Source organism: Carcharodon carcharias, chromosome 3 (genome assembly GCF_017639515.1).
Source record: "Carcharodon carcharias isolate sCarCar2 chromosome 3, sCarCar2.pri, whole genome shotgun sequence".
In the NCBI taxonomy this organism is placed as follows: Eukaryota; Metazoa; Chordata; class Chondrichthyes; order Lamniformes; family Lamnidae; genus Carcharodon; species Carcharodon carcharias.
The window spans coordinates 58,254,518-58,279,726 of record NC_054469.1 but is presented as its reverse complement, the minus strand read 5'-3'; the positions used below and the strand labels follow the sequence as shown (position 1 = coordinate 58,279,726).

Genomic DNA, 25,209 nt, shown 5'->3' with positions numbered 1-25,209 from the left:
ATAATCTATGTACTTAAACAATGGGACAAATTGTCTTCTCCTGTGCTGGAATTCTTTCTATGTTTTTAATGCTAATATCTTTGCGTCATCAGCAGATCTGGGTGTATGGCTTTCTATCCCATCTAAATTGCTAAAATATGGTGAATAGCAGAGGCCCCAACACAGATCCTTGTAAGGTGTCTCTAATCATAGTGTGCCAGTTAGAATCCCTGCCTATTATCCCTACTCTGTCTCCTGCCAAATTCCCAGCTAGGTCAATATTTATCTTCAATTCTATGAGCTTCAACTTTAGCTAAGTTTTTGTTTGAGGAATCAAATGCCTTCTGGAATTTCATGCAAATAACATACATAGATCTTTTCCTGCCCACTACTTTAGTTGCCTCTTCAAAAAACTTTATTAGATTGGTACACGAGATTAAATTGTCACAAATTATGTTCAATGCGGCATGTCACCTTGAGTCACAAAGTTACTAAACAAAAAAATGAAAGGTAAAACCATCCATTCAAAATAAGCTCATTTTATTCAATTTACATATCTACAATAGAAGATTAAACTGGTAGCCTTCTGTTTTGTAAGATGATGGTTCAGTAGCATATGATTCAGTGAAGTGAATTTGATCATTGTGTCTCCTTAGCCCAACCAGGAGGAAATTTTTCTTTAAGTGTTGGACATAGGGTGGAAATTACTGTGCCCATTGGTGTTGGGCATCATGGCAGGCGTGAGCAGGCAATATGGTACGGCACGAAGGCCAAAAATCAGTTTCATGACATCGCAAAACCAGTTTGCGATCATCCACCAATGGCGAGCCACCTTTCTCGCTGCCAGGCGTCGGAACTTTATTTTATACATCTGCATATCATAAGCCCTGCTCGCTGGAATCAGCCCCCCATGCTGGATCATCTGGTCATGTTCCACAACAGCATTTACAAGGCATGCACCTGGCGAGCTGCACTTCGAGGGGATATCAGAGTTGGGTGCACACTGACAGAGTGCTCATGAGGGTCACCTGTTGGATTTCAAGAATCAGGCGCTGTGCACAGGCGAGGGCAGAGGCAAAGCGTTTTTTCCTAGCTGGCTGACAGTGTGAAATGCACTGAGGTTGGCCAGGGGCTGCAAGTGCTGCACTGCTCTTGGGGTGAGTCGGTGGGGGTGTTGGGGGGGGGGGAGACTGTATTGCAGTTGATGGTAGTGCACAAACACAAGCTGGGGTTGGGAGGCAGAACCTGTCACACATTAGTGCAACCTTGACAATTCCTCTGCAGCTGAGACAGTTCAGGCACAGCCATATTGACATGTATGGAGTCGGGCCGCTACCTTATCTGCCCGCTGAAACAGTGTATAGGCATGAAAGTTCCACCAAATGCTCCACCAAATGCTCCAGAGCTTTCCGTCCCTCCAACACAGATGGCAAACTAATGAGCATTTTAGTGGACTGCTGAACAATTGGATGACAGGGCAAGTTGTACAATCGCCTTGCAAAAGCTAGCCATGGAGCAGTCACTGGCGGTGCTCACAGCCCCTTGCAATGTCATTATTCAGGTATGGATCAGTCTCTCCCATGGTTCAAGCTAACAGCAAGCCTTGCAGTGTGGGTTGGGACAATGCCTGCACCTGAGCTGAGAGCACAGCATGCAGTCCAGTGGTGGCCAGCACACTCTGGGATGTGTTAAGGGGTCTTCAGACTTAACCAAGGGAGGTTCTTGGTGCACACACACTAAACCATGCTTCTCTCTCTCTCTCTCTTTCACCCTGCAGGAGGAGTACATCTGGAGCATGGAGCCTGGTGACCTAGCTGTATGCCTCATGGCTTACATGGAGCAGAGACAAAGGAGAAGAGAGCAACAGAGGCACCTAGCTGTACAGAAGGAAGAGCAACACCCTCAGGAATAAAGGTGCTCATCATCATCCTCCAAAAACCCTGCAGCCATCAGGACCTCCCAAGCGCGTCTTCCTTCTTTGGCCAGTGCGATGGCCTCATTGCCGTCATCCTCGCCTTCGAGGGCCTCCTCACCCTCATCCCAGCTGACATCCTCATCAGAGGAGACATGCAGCACCTCCATCTTCACCTCAGTCAGCTCCTCTCCCTGTTGCAGCGCCAGGTCGTAAAGGGCGCAGCAGGTGATGACAATGCGTGACACCCTCTGTGGACAGTAATGCAGGGCTTCACCAGACCGGTTCAGGCAGCGGAAGCTCACACACACGCCGCTGAAGAGCCACAGCAAGCCGTCGCTGGTCGGCGCCTAGCTAGACCCAGGGTCTATAGACGGTGCTAGTCATTCCTGCAGATGACCCTGAACCAGTTGCCAAAGATTGCGCATATCCAGAGAACTGGTCAGTCACATACACCATCTGCTGCAGGATTTGGCACCATGGAGGGCATCCACTTCCAATGGCTGTGAAAGTGTCTACGGCACTCAATTTTTATGCCAGGGCTCCTTTCAGGGTTCCACAAGTGACCTCTGTGGAATATCGCAAGGCCCCACAAAAAAGTGCATCCAGGAAGTCACAGACACCATCTTCAAGAAGGCACACAACTTTGTGCATTTCTCCCAGAGTCAGGGAAGCCAGGGAGCAAGAGTGCTGAGATTTTTCCAGATCTCAGGTTTCCCACAGGTGCAAGGTGCCATCAACAGCATTCACATGGCATTCAGATCTCCATGGCAACAAGCGGTCAACTAGGTCAAATGTAAGGGCTTCCACTTGCTGAACGTTCACCACAAATGCATCCTACACGTCTGCGCATGGTTTGCAGAGAGTGCCCACGACTCTTACATTGCCAGTAGGTCTCAGATCCCAGATGTCTTCCAGGGTCCGCAGGGTTGGCTCCTCTGGGACAAGGGTTACATGCAGAGGACGTGGCTGATGACACCCATGCAGCGGCCTGAATGCAGCAGAGAGAAGGTGCAACAAGGCTCATACTGAAATTCGCACCTTGGTGGAGCAAACCATCGGAATGCCTGGACCGGTCTGGTGGAGTCCTGCAATACAGTCCACTCAGGGTGTCACGCTTCATTGTCGCTGGCTGCGCCCTTCACAACCTGGCGCTGCAACAGGGAGAGGGGCTTACCAAGGTGGAGATGGGGGAGCTGCACATCTCCTCCGGTGAGGAGGACATCGATGGGGATGAGGGTGAAGAGGTTCTCAAAGATGAGTATGACTGCAATGAGGCCATCGCACTGGCCAGGCAAGGAAAGCACACTCGGGAGGCCCTTATGGCTGCTAGCTTCATGGAGGAGGGTGACGACATGTGGTAAGGAGACACTTTAAATCCTCACATTGAATCTGTGAACGTTTGACTCTTGTCTGGCTGACAGCAGCGCACATACTCTCTGTGATAACATTCTGTTATGGAGATGTAGTGGATGCCTATTGCCCTACATTCCAGCAGAATGATGACGACACGCAGTGGAGATACTCCATAAATCCTCACCTAGCTAATGTCAATGTCTGACTCCTGTCTAGCTGATGACAGATCACTTGCGCTCTGTGAACAGAGTCATGTCATATGGAGAGACAGCAGGGAAACTTTAACATCTCCTGATCCTATGGCATCCCTTGTGAGCTGAACCCTTCAGGGCCACACTGTCACTGGACACAGATGCTGTTGAGATCAGGGGACCAACCACACCTCAAAAGGTGCTGGGTGTATGCAGAGGGGATAACGGAACTCTGTGCCACTGGCCAAGGGTATTCTGGCAGCAATGATAAGCCCCATTGAGGTGCAGGCATGACTGTTGTGTCCATTGACAGTGAAGGCACACAATTAGTGTGCTGGGAAGGTTGCACAAAGTACAGGGAAGAGGTCTTGGTCTGAGACACCTACCTTTAGCTTGCGTTGCACATGAATGACACAAACAATGCTTATCAGAACAAGGAGCCATAGGCAAGGAGACATTCTTGAGAGTTTGTTTACAACAGTGAATATTACGCACAGAATATTACGCACAATTGATTAATAGTCGTGCCCTGGCTGCGTAGCTACATCTGCTTAACCTTCCTAACCCTCCATGTCTTGGTGCTTCTCTGACATCCATAGCAGAGGTGGAGGCAGCCTGCTGACTGCTACACCTGTATGTGATAACCTTGGCAGGTGTCCTCTGGAGGTCCAAGACCTGGAGGGCCCCGGCCTGCTTTTGGGGTCCTGTGTGGCAGTGATACCATCCCCGTCTGTGGAGCTGGAGCTGCTGGGCTCACAGGAAGAAGGGATTCAGATGGCCAGACATCCCCAGAGCCACCTGGGTGGATTACCTCAGACTGCACTTGCTGCTGCTCCTCCTTATGGGGGCCTGAGGGCACCTGGCTGACTCCTTGAGGAGAAAGGAAAGCAGAAATGTGACTGAACTATCCCACACCCCTCTCGCATTGATACTGCTGGAGGCCAACTATGGCATCAGCAATGGAGTTTAGCCCGCACAGCAGTGCAGGTCAGATGTCCTGGACCAAGGTGCAAGACCTCTGCAACACAATCCTGCCAAAGTTAACCTTGGTGCGTTGGTATAACGGTACAATCACCTTGGACCCTCCAGGTCTTGGACCTCCAGAGGACACCTGCCAAAGTTATCACATACAGGTGTAGCAGTCAGCAGGCTGCCTCCACCTCTGCAACGCAATCCTGCCAATGTTATCCTTGGTGCGTTGGTATAACGGTACGATCACCTTGGACTGAAGGCGGATGGACTCCTCCATCGTGCCTTGCAATCTGAGGAATGCACCAGACATCTTTTCCTGCTGTTCCCATGATTATCTTTGCAGCTCCAACAACTGACTGAAGACCGAGTCCAGAGGCTCATCATTTGACTCGGACTCAACAGATCCCTTGACTCCAGCAGTCCTCCAAGTGCCGAAAACCTTGGGTGTCCCTGCCTCCACCTGCTGTGGAACAGATTGTGTGCTGTGCTCACCAGATAGTGAACCCAAGCCAGCTGTGCATGTAGGTCCCACCGAGATGTGTGTCACTGTGCTGGTGGAGGGTATGGGTGAGCGCTGTGGGTGAGTTGCCATAGGGATGATCTGGTGCATGACCCTCACTCGGATGCTTGGTGCTGACCTCGCCATTGCCACAGAACAGTCCACGTCCTCTCCGGCCAGCTCTAACATGCGGTCTTCGGAGGGAGTGAGGACCTTGATGTCTGACACTTCAACTCCAGTTTGGGACCTCTTCCTTTTATTGTGCGCGATCTTGTCCTGCATAAAGATGGATGGAGAGGATGTGAGCAAGGCGCAAGTCCGGCCAAACGAGAAGGATTCTAGGTGTGCATGTATATGTGCTGAATGGAACCATGGACGGGATGAGGAGGCGATCTCTAGAGGAGATGAGGTCAGATGGAGATGTGAGCATGTGAGGGAGAGCGTGCTGATGTTCCTTGATCTGGCAACAAGATGCCAGTGAATGTGTGATGGGCTTGTGTCATGAAGCTATCAATGTATATAATATTATTGCTTAGTCGGTGGGTGTGTCTTAATTGGATTAGAGCCAGCTAGTCCTAGTACTAGTTTTGAGATCTAAGAGAGGTAGGATGCATTTGCATTTTTTGAATAAAGCATTCAAGAAGTGGAGTGAAATCTGGCACCTAGTGAGCGGAAACCAAGCAACATGTTTATATTACCAATGAAATTGGTACTATGAAAGGGGTTTTATTGTTAAAAGAGATGGAGTTCAAATGAGCTAGGTATAACTTCAGCAATTTTGTGTGTGCAGAGCAGTGACGATGCAAGATCAAAGTAACTGTAAGCCTACAACTGTTGCCACAGGAACCAAAGCGAAAGGAACCTCATTTTGAACTTATAAGGTGAAAATGCTTTGCCTGGTGTCTCGATACGTAAGACATAGCAATGTCTACGGATTGCTGTCGCCTTAATGGAGATTAGTTTGGGAATTTGTTAAAAGTTATGATAGTAGTAATTTGTAGCCATGTGTGTGTTTAATGTGTTCTAGCTTAAACTAAATGAAACATTTTATTTAACATAAAAACCTCTCAAGAACTGACGGTCTGATTCCTGAATTTAGAGCTGCATCTCAAACAGAACACTTAAAATATAGGTTATGACAGTTTAAAGTTTCCCTCTGGGATTGTTAAATAACTCAGCTTTACCAAAAGGCTGTGTCATAGCACTTGAGTGAGTTTAGAGTGATGAGATGGTTGACTTACCATGGTGGCATGGATGAGATCATTCATCCTCTTTCTGCACTGGATGGCTGACCTCTTGTGGGCAACAATGGCACTGGCCACTGCCTCCCAAGCTGGATTGGTGATGTTGCTGCCCCTCCTGTGGCCAGAGCTGGGGTAGAGGACATCACGGCAGGCCTCCATGGCATCCAAAAGACATTCCAAGGATGCGTCACTAAACCAGGGGGCTGCTGTCTTCTTACCTTTCAGGGCTATGCCTTCTATGCAGCAGTCCTGGGCTGGAAGCTCTGAGAAGTGTGCGCGTGGCTGCACTTTAAATATGGTGACCAGTGGAGGAAGCAGTGAGGTGATGGCATGATGGGCGGATTAGAGGCTGTCCACCAGCGAAATGGTGTTTCCTGGGAATGCATGATTAATGAGGCAGGATTGGGACGATACAGTGTGAAAAGCCATGGTAAAATGTTCTTTTTCCTGCCCGCAACTGCACTTAGTGCAAATCTGGGATGATTCCACCCATAATTTGACTATTTTAAATAAGAAAACTCCTAATTTTTTTTACAAACAAAGTGAAGATTTGAATAATTCGGTGGTCAACTCTCTTAGGCACGCCCCACTCAGATATGGCAGTCTCTAGCGCAAATGACAATTGGCACCTTTTTCACCAAGTATGAGGGAATTGGCGGTCATTTCAGATACAATTAATTTGACATATGTATAACTAAATAATTAACAAACATAATTTGTAAAATGTAACAAACCGGCCTAATAAAAGTAACACCAGCACAACTTAACCACTTAGCTTTTAATCCCGTTATTCAGAAACAGTTCTCCATTTGGCACCCACCAAATGAGTGAATACACTCAATAAGAGACAACTATTTTGGCACCTTGAGGACCAGAGCCAAGGTCATTGTAGCCAATCTAGCAGCAGTGCAGTCCTTTAGTCATTCTCGGTAGTGTGCTGGTTTGCTCCGGTGAGGCACAAGTGAATGTTTTCATTTACTAGTTTGTTCGTTTGTTAGTGTTCGCAGTATTTTTTTTTATTTCAATTGTTTTACAACCATAACAGACATGTGGCTGAAAATGGGAAATGTAAAGACACGAGAAAATGAAAAGTCGACATCAGCTAGCGTTTTGTCAGGTCCAAAGTGTGAAAAATCTAAGTCTAATGACCGAGATGATCCAGGGAAGTTGCTTATTAAGAAAATAAAATTTGACAATGATTTATAAAATATGGCTTTACGTGCATTGGTGATCAAGTGTGTCCAAAACAAATTTCATATTTCCAAGATCATTGCATTTATAATTTATACTCTGGTAAGGGGGTAAATCCCTGGAAAATATTTATTTTTAGGAGGGGATTCACAAGATTTGGCACTCTCATTAAAGGGGTTCACAGGATGTTAAAGCTTGGGAACCATGGCTCTATGCTGACAATGTTGCACTAACATTCTATACTAAAGAACACCACCAGCAGCAAATGGACACGCTCTCTAATGCCTGTAAAGAGTTTAGTTTGACCATTAGCATCAGGAAGACAAATGTCATGGTCCAGGATGTTGCCAGGCTGTCATCTATCAGCATTGACAAAGAGACACTGAAGGTTGATGATAGCTTCACATATCCAGGCTCCACAATCACCAACAATCTGTCATTTGATGCTGAAATCAACACACGCATTACAAAAATTGCAGCTGTTATATCCAAGCTAAATAGTGTGTGGAATAACAGGTACCTGATTAAGAACACCTAACTGCAAGTCTACCAAACCTGCATCCTCAGCGCACTCCTCTAGTGGGTAGACCTGGGCAACATGTGGTAGGTAGCAGAAAAAGTTGAACAGCTTTCAGTTTTGCTGTCTCAGATGTATCCTCGACATCTCTTGGCAAGACAAGATCACCAACTCAGATCTGGAGTGTGCTAATTCCATCAGCATACACTCATTGCTAAGCCAACAACATCTGCGCTGGCTGGGCCACATTTGTCAGATGGACGAGGCAGTGTACATGGTGAATTAGCCATTGAGTCATGGCCTCCTGAACATCAATACCTTGACTACAAGGGCATATGCAAGGCAGATATGAAGATGGAGGATATTACACTGATTACTGGAAGACAGTCGCTGATGGCCATGGCCTCTGCAGATTGATTGATTGGAAGGGCATTGGAAAAGGCAAGCAGAAACAAAAAGTTCAGCTGGTAGAGAAGAGGGCTCAGAGAAAACAAAGGGCAGCAAATTGTGCACCTTGGATTAAGTAAATTGGAAAGAATTGAGTTATATATGCAAAGGTCTTGACTAAATGTTAGGAGGTTTTTCTTTCCCCAATGGGGGCTGGGTGGTGGGGAAGGGTTGTGTTCAGTGACCTTTAAAGTAAGTTTGTGGTTTGTGGAGTGGATGTGGATTTGTTTCAAATGTTCAAAGAACTGGAGAAGGTTGATTTGTCTAGCACAAAAGGTGGGTGGGACAGTGGGTAACATACTTAGTGGTCATTGTTATCGCTTGAGATTCGATTTTGATAGACTTTTGGGAGTAATTTCCCAGAATACATTTTCCTTGAATTTTCCCTAGGTTTTTATTTGTTTATTTTTGCCTCTCTCAGGTTACATGATTCCTGGTGGGTGGGGAGCTTTGGAATCTTTTGGAATCCGCAAACAGGACTGTTCCGGCAGACCGATCGTGTCAGCCTGTTCCTGCCCCACGGAACTCATTTCTTGCTATCTTGACTCCATTCTCTCTCCCCTTGTCCAGTCCCCTCCTATCTACATTCGTAATTCCTCTGACACCCTACATCATATCAACAATTTCCAGTTCCCTGGCCCCAACCACCTCCTCTTCACCATGGATGTCCAATCCCTCTACACCTCCATCCCCCCCGCCGGGATGGTCTGATTGCTCTCCGCTTCTTCCTCGAACAGAGGCCTGAACAATCCCCATCCACCACTACTCTCCTCAGTCTGGCTGAACTTGTTCTCTCACTGAACAATTTCTCGTTAAACTCCTCTCACTTCCTCCAAATAAAAGGTGTGGCTATGGGTACCTGCATGGGTCCCAGTTATGCTTGGCTCTTTATGGGGTATGTGGAACATTCCTTGTTCCATTCCTACGCCGGCACCCTACCACAACTCTTTCTCCGGTACATCGATGATTACTTCGGTGCCGCTTCATGCTCTCGCCTGGACCTGGAAAAATTTATTAATTTTGCTTCCAATTTCCACCCCTCCATCATTTTCACATGGTCCATCTCTGACATTTCCCTTCTCTTCCTTGACCTCTCTGTCTCAATTTCTGGTGATAGACTGTCCAACAACATTCATTACAAGCCTACCGACTCCCACAGCTACCTCGACTACAGCTTCCTGTAAGGATTCCATCCCATTCTCTCAGTTCCTTTGCCTCCATCGCATCTGTTCTGATGATGCCACTTTCCAAAACAGCTCCTCTGACATGTCTTCCTTCTTCCTTAACCAAGGTTTTCCACCCACAGTGGTTGACAGGGCCCATCTCCCGCACCTCTGCCCTCACAACCTCCTCTCCCTCCCAGAACCATGATAGGGTCCCCCTTGTCCTCACTTATCACCCCACCAGCCTCCGCATTCAAAGGATCATCCTCCGCCATTTCCGCCAACTCCAGCATGATGCCACCACCAAACACATCTTCCCTTCACCCCCCTTGGCGGCATTCCGCAGGGATCGTTCCCTCCGGGACACCCTGGTCCACTCCTCCATCACCCCCTTACACCTCAACCCCCTTCCACGGCACCTTCCCTTACAGCTGCAGAAGGTGCAACACCTGCCTCTTTATTTCCTCTCTCCTCACCGTCCAAGGGCACAAACACTCCTTTGAAGTGAAGCAGCACTTCACTTGCACTTGCCTCAATTTAGTCTACTGCATTCGCTGCTCCCAATGCGGTTTCCTCTACATTAGAGAGACCAAATGCAGACTGGGGTGACCGCTTTGCAGAACACCTTCGGTCTGTCCGCAAGCATGACCCAGACCTCCTTGTCGCTTGCCATTTCAACACTCCACCCTGCTCTCATGCCCACATGTCCGTCCTTGGCCTGCTGCATTGTTCCAGTGAAGCTCAATGCAAACTGGAGGAACAGCACTTCATCTTCCGACTAGGCACTTTACAGCCTTCCGGACTGAATATTGAGTTCAACAATTTTAGATCATGAACTCTCTCCTCCATCCCACCCCCTTTTTGACCCCCTTTTTTCCAATTATTTATATAGATTTTTCTTTTCCTACCTATTTCCATTATTTGTAAATATATTTCCATCCATTGTTTTATCTCTACCTTTTAGCCTATTTCGATCCCTTCCCCCTACCCCACCCTCACTAGGGCTATCTGTAGCTTGCTCGTCCTGCTTTCTACCCTTAATGTCACCTATTAGCACATTCCTTAGATAATATCACCACCTTCAACATCTCTTTGTCCTTTTATCTATGACATCTTTTGGTTATCTCCACCTATCACTGGCCCTCTATCCAGCTCTCCCTGTCCCACCCGACCTTAAACCAGCTTATATTTCACCTCTTTTCTATTTTTCCTTAGTTCTGTTGAAGAGTCATACGGACTCGAAACGGTAAATGTGTTCCTCTCCACAGATGCTGTCAGACCTGCTGAGTTTTTCCAGGTATTTTTGTTTTTGTTTTGGAATCTTGTTGCCTGGATTGGCTGGTGGCCTTTTATGCTTGCAATGTTAATTGCCATTCTGTTTTATTAAAACCTTTTTATGAATTTCAGAATATTATTTTAAAAACAAATTGTTCAATTCAACCAAGTTGACTCTTGAACATTGGGATATTAAAAATTATGGAAAACCTACAGGTAATGTGGTCCCGAACTGATAGGCATCTTTGGCAAACAATACCTGGGAGAATGCATGCAAAACCTAATTAAAATAGCTCTGTTGCACAAGTCCCTCAACAATGAAATGTTTTAAGATTGTTGTTAAACATTTGAGAAATGGTAGTGCATATTCTATACAACCTTTTGCAATCAGTGATGACAGCAAGCACAATAAAATGCAGCTGGATGGAATTTACCAATCTTGTTTTTTGTGTCAGCTCTGAAATGCAACACAAACAGGAGAATTCTAATACACTCATTGCCTATAGGGTTTCCAAGTCATGTGAGAAGTTCCAATTGTGAAAAGTTGATGTTAGAACACAAGAAAAGTTATGGAAAAGGTTGTTCAGCTTTCTACAATATTCATGAAGGAATTTACTTGTACTTTAAGTAACCCTAATATTTGACTTTTATCCTGCTTAGATTATTCCAAACACTTAAAGAAGATTTTCCTGTTCTCTAAAATCTATGTTTTACTAATTTACATTTATGTTTTCTGTTCAGAGTTTTTTTTTAGTCTATTGTTAAATAATAACTTGAGTGTTGTTGGGGCTGCACTCATCCATGCATGTGAAGAGTATTTCATCACGCGCCTAGCCCAAGAAGCTTGCCATTATCTAGAACAAAAGTAGTCCGCTTGACTGGCACCCCATTCACCACTGACACACAGTGGCAGCAGTATATACAATCTACAAAATGCACTGCAGCAATTCAACAAAGCTGTTTTGCCAGCATCTTTGAAACTCACGACTCTACCACCTAGAAGGACAAGGGCAGCAGATGCACGGGAACATTGCCACCTGGAAGTTGCCCTCCAAGCCATACACCATTCTGACTCGGAACTACATTGCCATTCCTACACTGTTGCTGGGTCAAAATCTTGGAATTCCCTTCCTAACAGCACTGTGGGTGTACCTATACCAGATGGACTGCAGCGATTCAAGAAGGTGGCTCATCATCACCTTCTGAAGGGCAATTAGGGATGGGCAGTAAATGCTGGCCTAGCCAGTGATGTCCACATCTTGTGAAAGGATAATGTCTAATAAAAATGAATCCTGGAGACCAGAATCATGCCAAACTTCAGTAAATAGACAAATTCTTACAAATTTCAAAATATCAGCATTTGACTACAGGTAGCACTATGGCTTGAAACAAATTAAAATACTGGTGAATTCATTGGATAATCTATATACAAGACATTTTCTTTAGTTAATTGTTTACAGCTGTGAACATAACGTCTACTAGCTGATCATTCTAAAAATAAAGATTTCTGGCATTAAAGGATTTTATAACCAGCATTAAACATTTTTTTTTAAAAGTGATACAGTCTGACTCAGAGCGCTCATTAAAACTCATTACCTTTCCTTTTTCTGTAAGAATCTGACGAAACTGCAGCCATCCTTCTTTTGAAGCATCGCTAAAGCTATCTGAAGAAGAGTCCCTTCTTGGGCTCATGTCGTCTGAAAACCTCAGGCTGTCTGGGGCCTAAAGAAAATGTCAGAGTTACAGTGCAACACATTCCACTGCAAGTCATACGAGAACCAAAAATGGATCGATGGATTGATAAGCGAGAACAAGAGTCCGACAATGAACTTTACCAGAAACATTACTCCAGGTATGTCTCAAACTTAAGGGATAATACAATAATAGCACATCATTCTTCCAGATTGATTTTTAACTTAAGTTACACTTCCTCCCATATGAACCTTCAACTTCAGAAAAAGCCGCATCTGGCATTAGCCACGCAAGGAACATACCAACAGACTACAGTAATGCTTCTACTAAATTCTGTGCAGGATTGTTTGGCATTGCGCTTGGCTGTTACAGTGTGCCACTGTATTCGGCCTACACAGGCATTACTGTGATACTGAACCTTGTTTTTACTTTCTGAAGGGCCTTTGTTACCGTGAATACATCAGATACCAGGCTAAATCATTTCCATACATGCTTATAAAGGTTAATCCCAGGAAATATATTGCTCAGTAGAGAGAAAAAGCTAAGAGAATCTAACTGAAAGTTAACAAATGTTCATTTAAACAGCTCAGCTTTCCTTAAACAAGTTTTGTTTACCTACTATTTGAATATCAAGTGTATTAATGCAGATTGAAATTTCCCTAAGTAGTTAACAAATGGGAAATGGGGAACGAGGAAGGGGATGATATGTATTTTATGTTAAAAAAAAAGTTACAAACCTTTATTCCTTGCAGGCTAGGCATTGGCTTCATTGATTTTCTGCTGAAAATAACATTTCTTATTAATGTAATAAAGGGTTAATTAGATAATTAAAATGCAAAAAAAGGTCTATAGTCTGCAAATCAGTAACTTACAACTTTTCTTCTCTATAATTATCTAATCCTTCATCATATGACTTTGATCGCTCAGTTTTTCCACTTGGTTGGGAATCAGGAGTAGATGTTCTAATGGCATCTGAAGAAAATTCTTACAATTAATAATGCAGAGAATCATGGTCTGTAATCTATAGAACAAAATCTAGAATTCTTCAGTTCAAATTTATACTTGAGCACCTACCTTGATCATGTGACAATTGGCGATGAATAAGGGGGGACGGTTTAGTAGGACTGGAAGGTACTGCAGTTACTGTTAGTATTTCAGACACTCCAGCTGAAATTACAGCCGACGCAGGAATGTGGGCAGACTCATGATCAACACTAGGACTTGTAGGTTCATCTAGGAATAATATCAAGCATACCAGTGATTAAATCTCTACCATTAAATATAAACAGGGACTTTTGTACTTTTATATATATTTCTAGCAAATTCGAAAAAGCATTAGAACGTTTTCAGTAATCAAGCACATGTGCCGATGACAGTAATAAATGAAAAGTTTTCATAAAAGTTTTTAAAATTTGCAGAACCTCCAATTTTCTTGTAAACATGCATTCTGCACCAGGCTTTATATTTATTATACCATGATGAGCATTTACAAATAGTGCTTTAACTAATTTATGTAAGTGGAATGTTAACTGCTATCCTGACTTAAATATTACATACATTGCCCAAATTCTCCAGAAACCCTGCACCATCACAATGCTGCATCTATTTTATGCATTTTTATTCCAGTGCAGAATCTCCAGGCAATTATGGTGTGAATGAGCTACGTTAGTTTTTATACTAAATTTCCACGGCATTGCTCCATTGAAACCCTCAGTAAAAGTTAAATGTTAATTACAGCAGTTCCAACCACCATTCAAAACAGTGGCAACTGCCATTTTCCTTCATTCATGCTAGTTTCTGGCAGTTAATGGTTAGGAAAGGCAGGCAAACATACTTAGCTGTATCAGAGTTACTGTAATAATCTGTAACTTTTTCCTCCTACATGGAAGAACTCATGAAATAAGCAGTGTCCCAGAGCTGAATTGTCCTGTCACAGCCCTATGTCTAATGATAACATTACAAGTTATACAATAAATTCTAATCCTTTCAGCAGAACGCTACATTACCGATAAACTGCCGATCTTTTTACACCTTTCACTGGCTATCGTTAGCGCACCCCTCTAGATCCATGGCACAAAAGTCACACACAAACCCTGCTTGGAACAAGAGGCCAATCATTTATGTACACAAGGTCCACTATAAGTTTCCTGGTATTATGTTAATTTACTATCATGTATAAAAACTATGGATTGATATGGCACAGCCGATGCTGAGCTGCTCAAATCCCAAGGGAAACTTGAAAAAACTGCCACCACTGTTTTGCAATTTGCATATTTATGTTGAGATGTGTGCCTTGAATTCAGTAATAAGTCCACTGAGCCTTAGAAGGTTTTTACAAAACTAAATTAAACATTTATTAATAATAGGAAAAATTTTAAGCACATACATAGGTATACAAATCACTATGATAACTCCTAGCTCCCCTGATTAATCTAAATCCCAGTTATACCTCTCTTAAGGCAACAGTAAAACACAGGCTTTAAAAGACCCAGACAAAGTAACAGTACCCTGAACAGTCAAATTCAAAGCGAGTTTTCTTAATTTCAGTTCTTTGCAGACAGCAGCTTGAGACTTAAGATGCTGGAAGCTTTTCACACTTCAGTTAAATCTTAAAATGCCTGCCCTTACACATAGCCTTTTCTCCTTCATACATAATTACCCCTTTGAATACAAATTCCCATTGATTCACTATGTCTTTGGACTTTACCTCTCTAAATTAAAAATCTATCATAGTACTAATTTTACCAGTAATCTATGGGAAAAATAAACACACCATTTCTTGACTTCTTCTGGTCAGGTGTAACATTTCACTCCCTCTTTTGAATTCAACCTTCTCTGGCCTATTTAAAAATGCAAATATTCCCATTACCACGTCACATTCTTAAACTTCATCCATGTTTACCTATTTAGCATTTCAAACCTAGCCTCTCTTCTCACGTCAAAGCCTTCAGATCAGCTGTCTTTATTTCAATTAAGACGCACACCCACTCCCCACTATGACTGCTTTACAATAAATTCCAATAACATTATGAAAATTATTATATCTTCCTGACAGGGTTATGACAACTCCAGGAAGTATTTGCTTTGGAACAAATTACAGATCATTGGCTGCGCTGCTTCCTATTCAGTTGAAAGGCAAATTTAGGCCACCACACCAGAAACAATGCCAAAATATGACAAATGTGTTCAGGTTGCACAGGCTCAAAATCATGACTCATATAACATCCGACAAAATATCACACCCATTCAAGCATTTGAACAGGAAAAAGTAGCTAAAGCTAGTGTTGGTTCTCTAGAGAGTGTGTCTGGGGAATTGATAATGGAAAACAAAGAAGTGATGGAGGCGTTGAACAGAAGACGACTTCACCATAGAAGATTTAGAAAACTTCCCAAAGATATTTAAAAATCAAGAGTGACAGGCAGGGATGACATGAAAACAATCATGATCACCAGGGAAAATGTGCTAGGAAAACTATTAGACCTAAAGTCTGACAAGTCCCCAGGACAGCCTTAAAATAAGTGGCAACATATATTAAAGCATTGGTTATAATCTTTCAAACTGCCTTAGATTTGGGAATGGTCCCAGCAGCTTGAAGAATAGCCAATGGAATACTTTTATTCAAGAAAGGAGGGAGGTAGAAAGCAGGAAACTATAGGCCATTTAGCCTAAGATCTGTCTTATGGAAAAGTGCCGGAATCTACTATTAAGAAGGTTATAGCAGCATACTGAGAAAATTACAATGTGATCAGGAAGAGCCAACATGGCTTTATGCAAGAGAAATCAGTGTTTAGCTAATCTATATGAGTTGTTGACAAAGTAACATTCAAGGTGGAAAAAGGGGAACTGCTTGATGTGGTGTACTTGGATTTCAAAAAGGCATTTGATAAGTATTGCTGAAAAAAAAAAAGACATGTCCAAACTTTTCGTTTTGCACTCATCAGGAGACTTGGCAAGAATATCAATGTAAGGGGAAAACAACAATTTATATTGTATGTGAAAAGTGTGCTGATTGGTTGGCAAGTGGATTCTGATTGGTAGAGGTATTGCCAAGGAGAATGCACTACTGATGGCGATTGACAGCTAATGGCCAAGCATTGTTTGAAATTTAAAGCCGGCAGCTTGGCCCTGATTGACTCATTGGTCAAGGCATTGACTTAAGCAACAAATGGCTGTCACTTATTTTGTTTAGCTGAAAGAGACGCAATGTCTCATGTTCTTTCTGTCTGCAAAGAACAGGGCCCAGTAGCTTCCAGTACACGCAAATGCGCCACACTGCAAGCCTGATGATCTTAAATTGGTTGTCAGCATAATTATCAGCACATTCAGGATTATTTAGTAAATGTTGTCCAATCGTAGAGCCACATCTGATGTTGGACACTGTGTTTTGAGTTTTGCAAGCACAGGCTTGTTGGGTACGGTCTGTATTGCACCCGTTGTGGACAGCGGCTGAGGCATGCTGTTTGATACGATCTACCAGTCTTTGGGACGTACAGCCTATGTGCCTAGCATCACACTGGCACTGAAATTCACATACCACTTTACTCATTTGTGTGATACGCAGAATGCCTTTTTGGCTTGACAGCAGCATCCTGTTAGTGGCGAATATCACTCGTGTTGCTGCTACATAATAGCAGCATGAAACAGGTTGCTTCACCTGTTGCTCAAATACCCTTCCAGGGTAATCTGAGTTAGGCTGGGCACTTTTCAGGGCTGAAAATGACGGTCTTCATACGTTCGCGCAGTATACTATGTGAAATTATCTGACTAGGCTGGCCAATATCCTGCAAGGTGTCTTTGATTCACCCTACTTTAACATCAAGCTTACATGATGGGCAAATGACTGGCCCTATTTACGAGATTGCCAATAAGACCAGTCTTATGGTATGTGGAACTGTAAGAATGCCAATGCATATATTGACTAGTAGGCTTGCAGTAGACCGTGGTAGAGAACCCCCTGGCAGATTTCTCAACTATTCAAGGAAGGAGAGTTCATTTGACTGCTCAATTTCATAGGTGAATTTGAGTGCAGGATGGAGCCCATTTAGAAATGTGAGGTAATTGTTATATGCAGCTGTGGATTTAAATATAGCAAACATAGTTACATATCGGAAATATGCAAGGGGTAGGCAACTAGGTGTCATTCCATCGAAGACACGTTTGTCATGTAACCCAACAAAGATGTTTGAGAGCTGAGCTGAGGGGATCCCATGGCAACACCATCTATTTGGGCATTCATGGTGTCTTTAAAACTGAACTCAACTGTGGGAGTTGCCGAATTCATAATTTCAATGAATACTGGTTCACGCTAGATCGCCACGATATAGTGTTGCGGCGCAAATATCTATAGCTTCCTTAAGTGAAACATTAATGAATAGTGTAGCAATGTCAAATGAGCACACGGACACAGCATTGCTAATGATATGCAAGTCCTGTATGGCCTTCGCAGGGAGGTCCTTCACCACATAAGAAAACTTGGTCAAAAATGGTTGTAACAATTTGCCCAGCCAATTGGTCAATTCATGTTGTGCAGAACCAGTCATAGATAACATAGGGCTCAAAGGGGCATCATTTATGTGTCCCTTGGGCAGCCCATACATATGCAGACGTGGCGATCCGCGAGGCAAACCTATCATGTACAGCACGTGGTAGCTCATCGCTCTTGCACAAGTCCAGCAAGCATTTTTTTTTAAGCTTACTTTCGGACAAGACTGTTTGGTCATGTTGCACAGCAGGTCCAATGGATACAAATTTATACTTGTCATTAAGAATGGCGTGCATTTTGTTGATATAATCATGCTTGTTAAGGATGACTATTCCTGACCCTTGTCAGTTTTACTGACATGTATATCTGGATTGGTCTTAAGGCCTCGCAACGCTGTAAGACATATGTTGCATGTTAAAGTCAGACTAGGTCATTCAGAATCTTGAGAACATAAGAAATAGGAACAGGGGTAGACCATTCGGCCGCTTGAGCCTGCTTTGCCATTCGATAAGATCATGGCTGATCTGCTTTTGTTTCAAATTCCACATTCCCACCTACCCCTGATAATCTTTGATGCCCTTGCCTAACAAGAATTTATCCACCTCTGCCTTAAAAATATTCCATGACCCCGCCTCCAACACCTTCTGAGTAGGAGAGTTCCAAAATCTCTCAATCCTTTGAGCGAAAACATTTCTTCACATCTCTATCCTAAAGGGTGAACTTAACCACAAGAGGGTATATCCTTTCCATGTCCACCTTGTCACAGTTGTTCAGGATCTTGTATACTTCAATCAAATCACCCCCTCACTCTTCTAAACTCCAGTGGAAACAAGCCCAGTCCGTCCAATCTTTCTTCATAAGATAACCCACTCATTCCAGGTATCAATCTAGTAAACCTCCTCTGAACTGCCTCTAATGCATTTACATCTTTCCTTAAATAAGGAGACCAAAACTGCACACATTACTTGAGGTATAGTCTCATCAATGCCTTGTAAAACTGAAGCATAACATCCTTACTTTTCTGTTCAATCCCTCTCGTAATAAAGGATAGCATTCCATTAGCCTTCTTAATTATTTGGTGTACTTGCAATACCCTGCAATATGCATGCGCTAATTCAGCTAGGCACACTTTCAAGGCTTCAGTGTCTTCAATGAAAAATTCAATAGATAGTTAAGTTAGGAATAAGTAAGCTAAGTCAAGCTATGTTGTTGATATCCCAAATTTGGTCTTCGTTGTACCTCTGTCTCAACTATACAAATAGTGGTTTGGTAGTATAGAACTTGAGTATTGCTGAATAAACAAGAGACGTGCCAAAGCTTTTTGTATTGACTCCTCAGGACACTTCACAAGAATACCAATGTAAGGGGAAAACAATAATTTATACTGTATGTGATGAGAGCGCTGATTGGTTGGCAAGTGAAAATCTTCAACATGTCTTTTTAATAATAAAGTTCTGTACTACCAAATGATTATTAGCATCTCATAAGGTGCCACACCAAATGTTACTACACAGGATAAAAGAACATGATGTAGGGCCTACCTGGCTGAATGCAGGGTGCCAAGCAACGGCAGGGCTAGGGCCCGGGCGGCCGAGCAACTGGGTAATGGAGGGATTGGAGCTTGGTACATTGGGCCTGGGGAGAGGGAGGCTTTGGCAGCTCATCGAGATGGTGCGTGCGCGCGCGTGAGAGAGAAAGAGCGTGCGCATGAGAGAAAAAGTGTGTGCGCGTATGTGGGAGGGCGAGAGAGCGAGGGCGAGAGAGAGAGAGAGCGAGGGCGAGAGAGAGAGAGAGAGAGAGAGGGCGAGAGAGAGAGAGAGAGAGAGGGCGAGAGAGAGAGGGCGAGAGAGAGGGCGAGAGAGAGAGAGAGAGAGAGAGGGCGAGAGAGAGAGGGCGAGAGAGAGGGCGAGAGAGAGGGGGAAAGAGAGGGCGAGAGAGAGGGCGAGAGGGCGAGAGAGAGAGAGAGGGCGAGAGAGAGAGAGAGGGCGAGAGGGCGAGAGAGAGGGCGAGAGGGCGAGAGAGAGGGCGAGAGGGCGAGAGAGGGCGAGAGCGAGAGAGAGGGCGAGAGGGCGAGAGAGAGGGCGAGAGAGAGGGCGAGAGAGAGGGCGAGAGAGAGGGCGAGAGAGAGGGCGAGAGAGAGGGCGAGAGAGAGGGCGAGAGAGAGGGCGAGAGAGAGGGCGAGAGGGCGAGAGAGAGGGCGAGAGAGAGGGCGAGAGAGAGGGCGAGAGAGAGGGCGAGAGAGAGGGCGAGAGAGAGGGCGAGAGGGCGAGAGAGAGGGCGAGAGGGCGAGAGAGAGGGCGAGAGGGCGAGAGAGAGGGCGGGCGAGAGGGCGAGAGAGAGGGCGAGCGAGAGGGCGAGAGAGAGGGCGAGAGAGAGGGCGAGAGAGAGGGCGAGAGAGAGGGCGAGCGAGAGGGCGAGCGAGAGGGCGAGCGAGAGGGCGAGCGAGAGGGCGAGCGAGAGGGCGAGCGAGAGGGCGAGCGAGAGGGCGAGCGAGAGGGCGAGCGAGAGGGCGAGCGAGAGGGCGAGAGAGAGGGCGAGAGGGCGAGAGAGAGGGCGAGAGGGCGAGAGAGAGGGCGAGAGGGCGAGAGAGAGGGCGAGAGGGCGAGAGAGAGGGCGAGAGGGCGAGAGAGAGGGCGAGAGGGCGAGAGAGAGGGCGAGAGAGAGGGCGAGAGAGAGGGCGAGAGAGAGGGCGAGAGAGAGGGCGCGAGAGAGGGCGAGAGAGAGGGCGAGAGAGAGGGCGAGAGGGCGAGAGAGAGGGCGAGAGAGAGGGCGAGAGAGAGGGCGAGAGAGAGGGCGAGAGAGAGGGCGAGAGAGAGGGCGAGAGAGAGGGCGAGAGAGAGAGAGGGCGAGAGAGAGAGAGGGCGAGAGAGAGAGAGAGGGCGAGAGAGAGAGAGAGGGCGAGAGAGAGAGAGAGGGCGAGAGAGAGAGAGAGGGCGAGAGAGAGAGAGAGGGCGAGAGAGAGGGCGAGAGAGAGGGCGAGAGGGCGAGAGAGAGGGCGAGAGGGCGAGAGAGAGAGGGCGAGAGAGAGAGAGGGCGAGAGAGAGAGAGGGCGAGAGAGAGAGAGAGGGCGAGAGAGAGAGAGAGGGCGAGAGAGAGAGAGAGGGCGAGAGAGAGAGAGAGGGCGAGAGAGAGAGAGAGGGCGAGAGAGAGAGAGGGCGAGAGAGAGAGAGAGGGCGAGAGAGAGAGAGAGGGCGAGAGAGAGAGAGAGGGCGAGAGAGAGAGAGAGAGGGCGAGAGAGAGAGAGAGGGGCGAGAGAGAGAGAGAGGGCGAGAGAGAGAGAGAGGGCGAGAGAGAGAGAGAGGGCGAGAGAGAGAGAGAGGGCGAGAGAGAGAGAGAGGGCGAGAGAGAGAGAGAGGGCGAGAGAGAGAGAGGGCGAGAGAGAGAGGGCGAGAGAGGGCGAGAGGGAGAGAGGGTGAGAGGGAGAGAGGGCAAGAGAGAGAGAGGGCGAGAGGGAGAGAGGGCGAGAGGGAGAGAGGGCGAGAGGGCGAGAGAGAGAGAGGGCGAGAGAGAGAGAGGGCGAGAGAGAGAGAGGGCGAGAGAGAGAGAGGGCGAGAGAGAGAGAGAGAGAGGGCGAGAGAGAGAGAGGGCGAGAGAGAGAGAGGGCGAGAGAGAGAGGGCGAGCGAGAGGGCGAGAGAGAGGGCGAGAGAGAGGGCGAGAGAGAGGGCGAGAGAGAGGGCGAGAGGGCGAGCGAGAGGGCGAGCGAGAGGGCGAGAGAGAGGGCGAGAGAGAGGGCGAGAGAGAGGGCGAGAGAGAGGGCGAGAGAGAGGGCGAGAGAGAGGGCGAGAGAGAGGGCGAGAGAGAGGGCGAGAGAGAGGGCGAGAGAGAGGGCGAGAGAGAGGGCGAGAGAGAGGGCGAGAGAGAGGGCGAGAGAGAGGGCGAGAGAGAGGGCGAGAGAGAGGGCGAGAGAGAGGGCGAGAGAGAGGGCGAGAGAGAGGGCGAGAGAGAGGGCGAGAGGGCGAGAGAGAGGGCGAGAGGGCGAGAGAGAGGGCGAGAGGGCGAGAGAGAGGGCGAGAGGGCGAGAGAGAGGGAGGGCGAGAGAGAGAGAGGGCGAGAGAGAGAGAGGGCGAGAGAGAGAGAGGGCGAGAGAGAGAGAGGGCGAGAGAGAGAGAGGGCGAGAGAGAGAGAGGGCGAGAGAGAGAGAGGGCGAGAGAGAGAGAGGGCGAGAGAGAGAGAGGGCGAGAGAGAGAGAGGGCGAGAGAGAGAGAGGGCGAGAGAGAGAGAGAGGGCGAGAGAGAGAGAGAGGGCGAGAGAGAGAGAGAGGGCGAGAGAGAGAGAGAGGGCGAGAGAGAGAGAGAGGGCGAGAGAGAGAGAGAGGGCGAGAGAGAGAGAGAGGGCGAGAGAGAGAGAGAGGGCGAGAGAGAGAGAGAGGGCGAGAGAGAGAGAGAGGGCGAGAGAGAGAGAGAGGGCGAGAGAGAGGAGAGAGGGCGAGAGAGAGAGAGAGGGCGAGAGAGAGAGAGAGGGCGAGAGAGAGGAGAGAGGGCGAGAGAGAGAGAGAGGAGAGAGAGAGAGAGGGCGAGGGCGAGAGAGAGGAGAGAGGAGAGAGGGCGAGAGAGGAGAGAGGGCGAGAGAGAGGAGAGAGGGCGAGAGAGAGGAGAGAGGGCGAGAGAGAGGAGAGAGGGCGAGAGAGAGAGAGAGGGCGAGAGAGAGAGAGAGGGCGAGAGAGAGAGAGAGGGCGAGAGAGAGAGAGAGGGCGAGAGAGAGAGAGAGGGCGAGAGAGAGAGAGAGGGCGAGAGAGAGAGAGGGCGAGAGAGAGAGAGGGCGAGAGAGAGAGAGGGCGAGAGAGAGAGAGGGCGAGAGAGAGGGCGAGAGAGAGAGAGGGCGAGAGAGAGAGAGGGCGAGAGAGAGAGAGGGCGAGAGAGAGAGAGGGCGAGAGAGAGAGAGGGCGAGAGAGAGAGAGGGCGAGAGAGAGAGAGGGCGAGAGAGAGAGAGGGCGAGAGAGAGAGAGGGCGAGAGAGAGAGAGGGCGAGAGAGAGAGAGGGCGAGAGAGAGAGAGGGCGAGAGAGAGAGAGGGCGAGAGAGAGAGAGGGCGAGAGAGAGAGAGGGCGAGTGTGTGTGTAAGAGTGCGTGTGAGAGTGAGAGAGAGAGTGTGAGAGAGTGAAGAGAGAGAGTGAAAGAATGTGTGAGAGAGTGAAAGAGAGTGAAAGAGTGTGTGAGAGTGAAAGAGTGTGTGAGAGTGAAAGAGTGTGTGAGAGTGAAAGAGTGTGTGAGTGAAAGAGTGTGTGAGTGAAAGAGTGTGTGAGTGAAAGAGTGTGTGAGTGAAAGAGTGTGTGAGTGAAAGAGTGTGAGTGAAAGAGTGTGTGAGTGAAAGAGTGTGTGAGAGTGAGAGTGTGTGAGAGTGAAAGTGTGTGAGAGTGAAAGTGTGTGAGAGTGAAAGTGTGTGAGAGTGAAAGTGTGTGAGAGAGAGAGTGAGTGTGTGAGAGAGTGAAAGAGTGTGTGTGAGAGACAGAGTGCGTGTGAGTGTGAGAGTGAAAGAGAGTGTGTGTGTGAGTGAACGAGAGTGAGAGTGAACGAGAGTGAGTGTGAACGAGAGAGAGAGAGAGTGTGAACGAGAGAGAGAGAGAGTGTGAACGAGAGAGAGAGAGTGTGAACGAGAGAGAGAGAGTGTGAACGAGAGTGAGAGAGTGTGAACGAGAGAGAGAGAGTGTGAACGAGAGTGAGAGAGTGTGAACGAGAGTGAGAGAGTGTGAACGAGAGTGAGAGAGTGTGAACGAGAGTGAGAGAGTGTGAACGAGAGTGAGTGAGAGTGTGAACGAGAGTGAGTGAGAGTGTGAACGAGAGAGAGTGTGAACGAGAGAGAGAGAGTGTGAACGAGAGTGAGAGAGTGTGAACGAGAGTGAGAGAGTGTGAACGAGAGTGAGAGAGTGTGAACGAGAGTGAGAGAGTGTGAACGAGAGTGAGAGAGTGTGAACGAGAGTGAGAGAGTGTGAACGAGAGTGAGTGAGAGTGTGAACGAGAGTGAGTGAGAGTGTGAACGAGAGTGAGTGAGAGTGTGAACGAGAGAGAGTGTGAACGAGAGTGAGAGAGAGTGTGAACGAGAGTGAGAGAGAGTGTGAACGAGAGTGAGAGAGAGTGTGAACGAGAGAGTGAGAGAGTGTGAACGAGAGAGTGAGAGAGTGTGAACGAGAGTGTGAGAGAGTGTGAACGAGAGTGTGAGAGTGTGAGAACGAGAGTGTGAACGAGAGTGTGAGAGAGAGTGTGAGAGAGAGTGTGAGAGAGAGTGTGAGAGAGAGTGTGAGAGAGAGTGTGAGAGAGAGTGTGAGAGAGTGTGAGAGAGTGTGAGAGTGTGAGAGAGTGAACGAGAGTGTGAGAGAGTGAACGAGAGTGAGAGAGTGAACGAGAGTGTGAGAGTGTGAACGAGTGTGAGAGTGTGAACGAGTGTGAGAGTGTGAACGAGAGTGAGAGTGTGAACGAGAGTGAGAGAGAGTGAACGAGAGTGAGAGAGAGTGAACGAGAGTGAGAGAGAGTGAACGAGTGAGAGTGTGAACGAGAGAGAGAGAGTGAAAGAGTGTGAGAGAGAGAGTGAAAGAGTGTGAGAGAGAGAGTGAAAGAGTGTGAGAGAGAGAGTGAAAGAGTGAGAGTGAGTGTGTGTGAGAGTGAGAGAGTGAACGAGAGTGAGAGAGTGAACGAGAGTGAGAGAGTGAACGAGAGTGAGAGAGTGAACGAGAGTGAGAGAGTGAACGAGAGAGAGAGAGAGTGAAAGAGAGAGAGAGAGAGAGTGAACGAGAGTGTGAGAGAGGGGGAAAGAGAGAGCGTGTGTGTGAGAGAGAGTGAAAGAAAGCGTGTGTGTGTGTGTGTGAAAGAGAGAGCGTGTGTGTGAGAGAGAGAGAGAAAGAGAGAGTGTGTGTGTGAGAGAAAAAGAGAGCGTGTGTGAGAGAGCGTGTGTGTGAGAGAGTGAAAGAGAGCGCGTGTGTGTGTGAGTGAAAGAGAGCGTGTGTGTGTATGAGAGAGTGAAAGAGAGAGCGTGTGTGTGAGAGAGAGTGAAAGAGAGAGCGTGTGTGAGAGAGAGTGAAAGAGAGAGCGTGTGTGTGTGAGAGAGAGAAAAAGAGAGCGTGTGTGAGAGAGAGAAAGAAAGCGTGTGTGTGTGTGAGAGAGAGAAAGAGAGAGCGTGTGGGTGAGAGAGAGAAAGAGAGAGCGTGTGGGTGAGAGAGAGAAAGAGAGAGCGTGTGTGTGTGAGAGAGAGTGAAAGAGAGAGAGTGTGTGTGTGAGAGAGTGAAAGAGAGCGTGTGTGTGTGAAAGAGTGAAAGAGAGAGCGTGTGTGTGTGAGAGAGAGTGAAAGAGAGAGCGTGT

At 46.8% G+C, this 25,209-nt stretch overlaps 1 protein-coding gene across 3 annotated transcripts in view; it reads right to left on the bottom strand.

Moving 5' to 3' along the window:
* The window catches only part of LOC121275892 (rho GTPase-activating protein 21-like), a 271,818-nt gene that overhangs the window by 42,234 nt on the left and 204,375 nt on the right, over positions 1-25,209 (bottom strand). For 2 of the 3 annotated variants that reach the window (XM_041183702.1, XM_041183704.1), the window contains 4 exons: positions 13,513-13,671; positions 13,311-13,410; positions 13,176-13,218; positions 12,343-12,468 (listed from right to left, as the gene is read on the bottom strand). In XM_041183702.1, coding sequence (XP_041039636.1) covers positions 12,343-12,468; positions 13,176-13,218; positions 13,311-13,410; positions 13,513-13,671 — 428 coding nt within the window. The remainder of the gene's footprint in view (positions 1-12,342; positions 12,469-13,175; positions 13,219-13,310; positions 13,411-13,512; positions 13,672-25,209) is intronic. The other variant, XM_041183703.1, reaches the window with a different exon arrangement.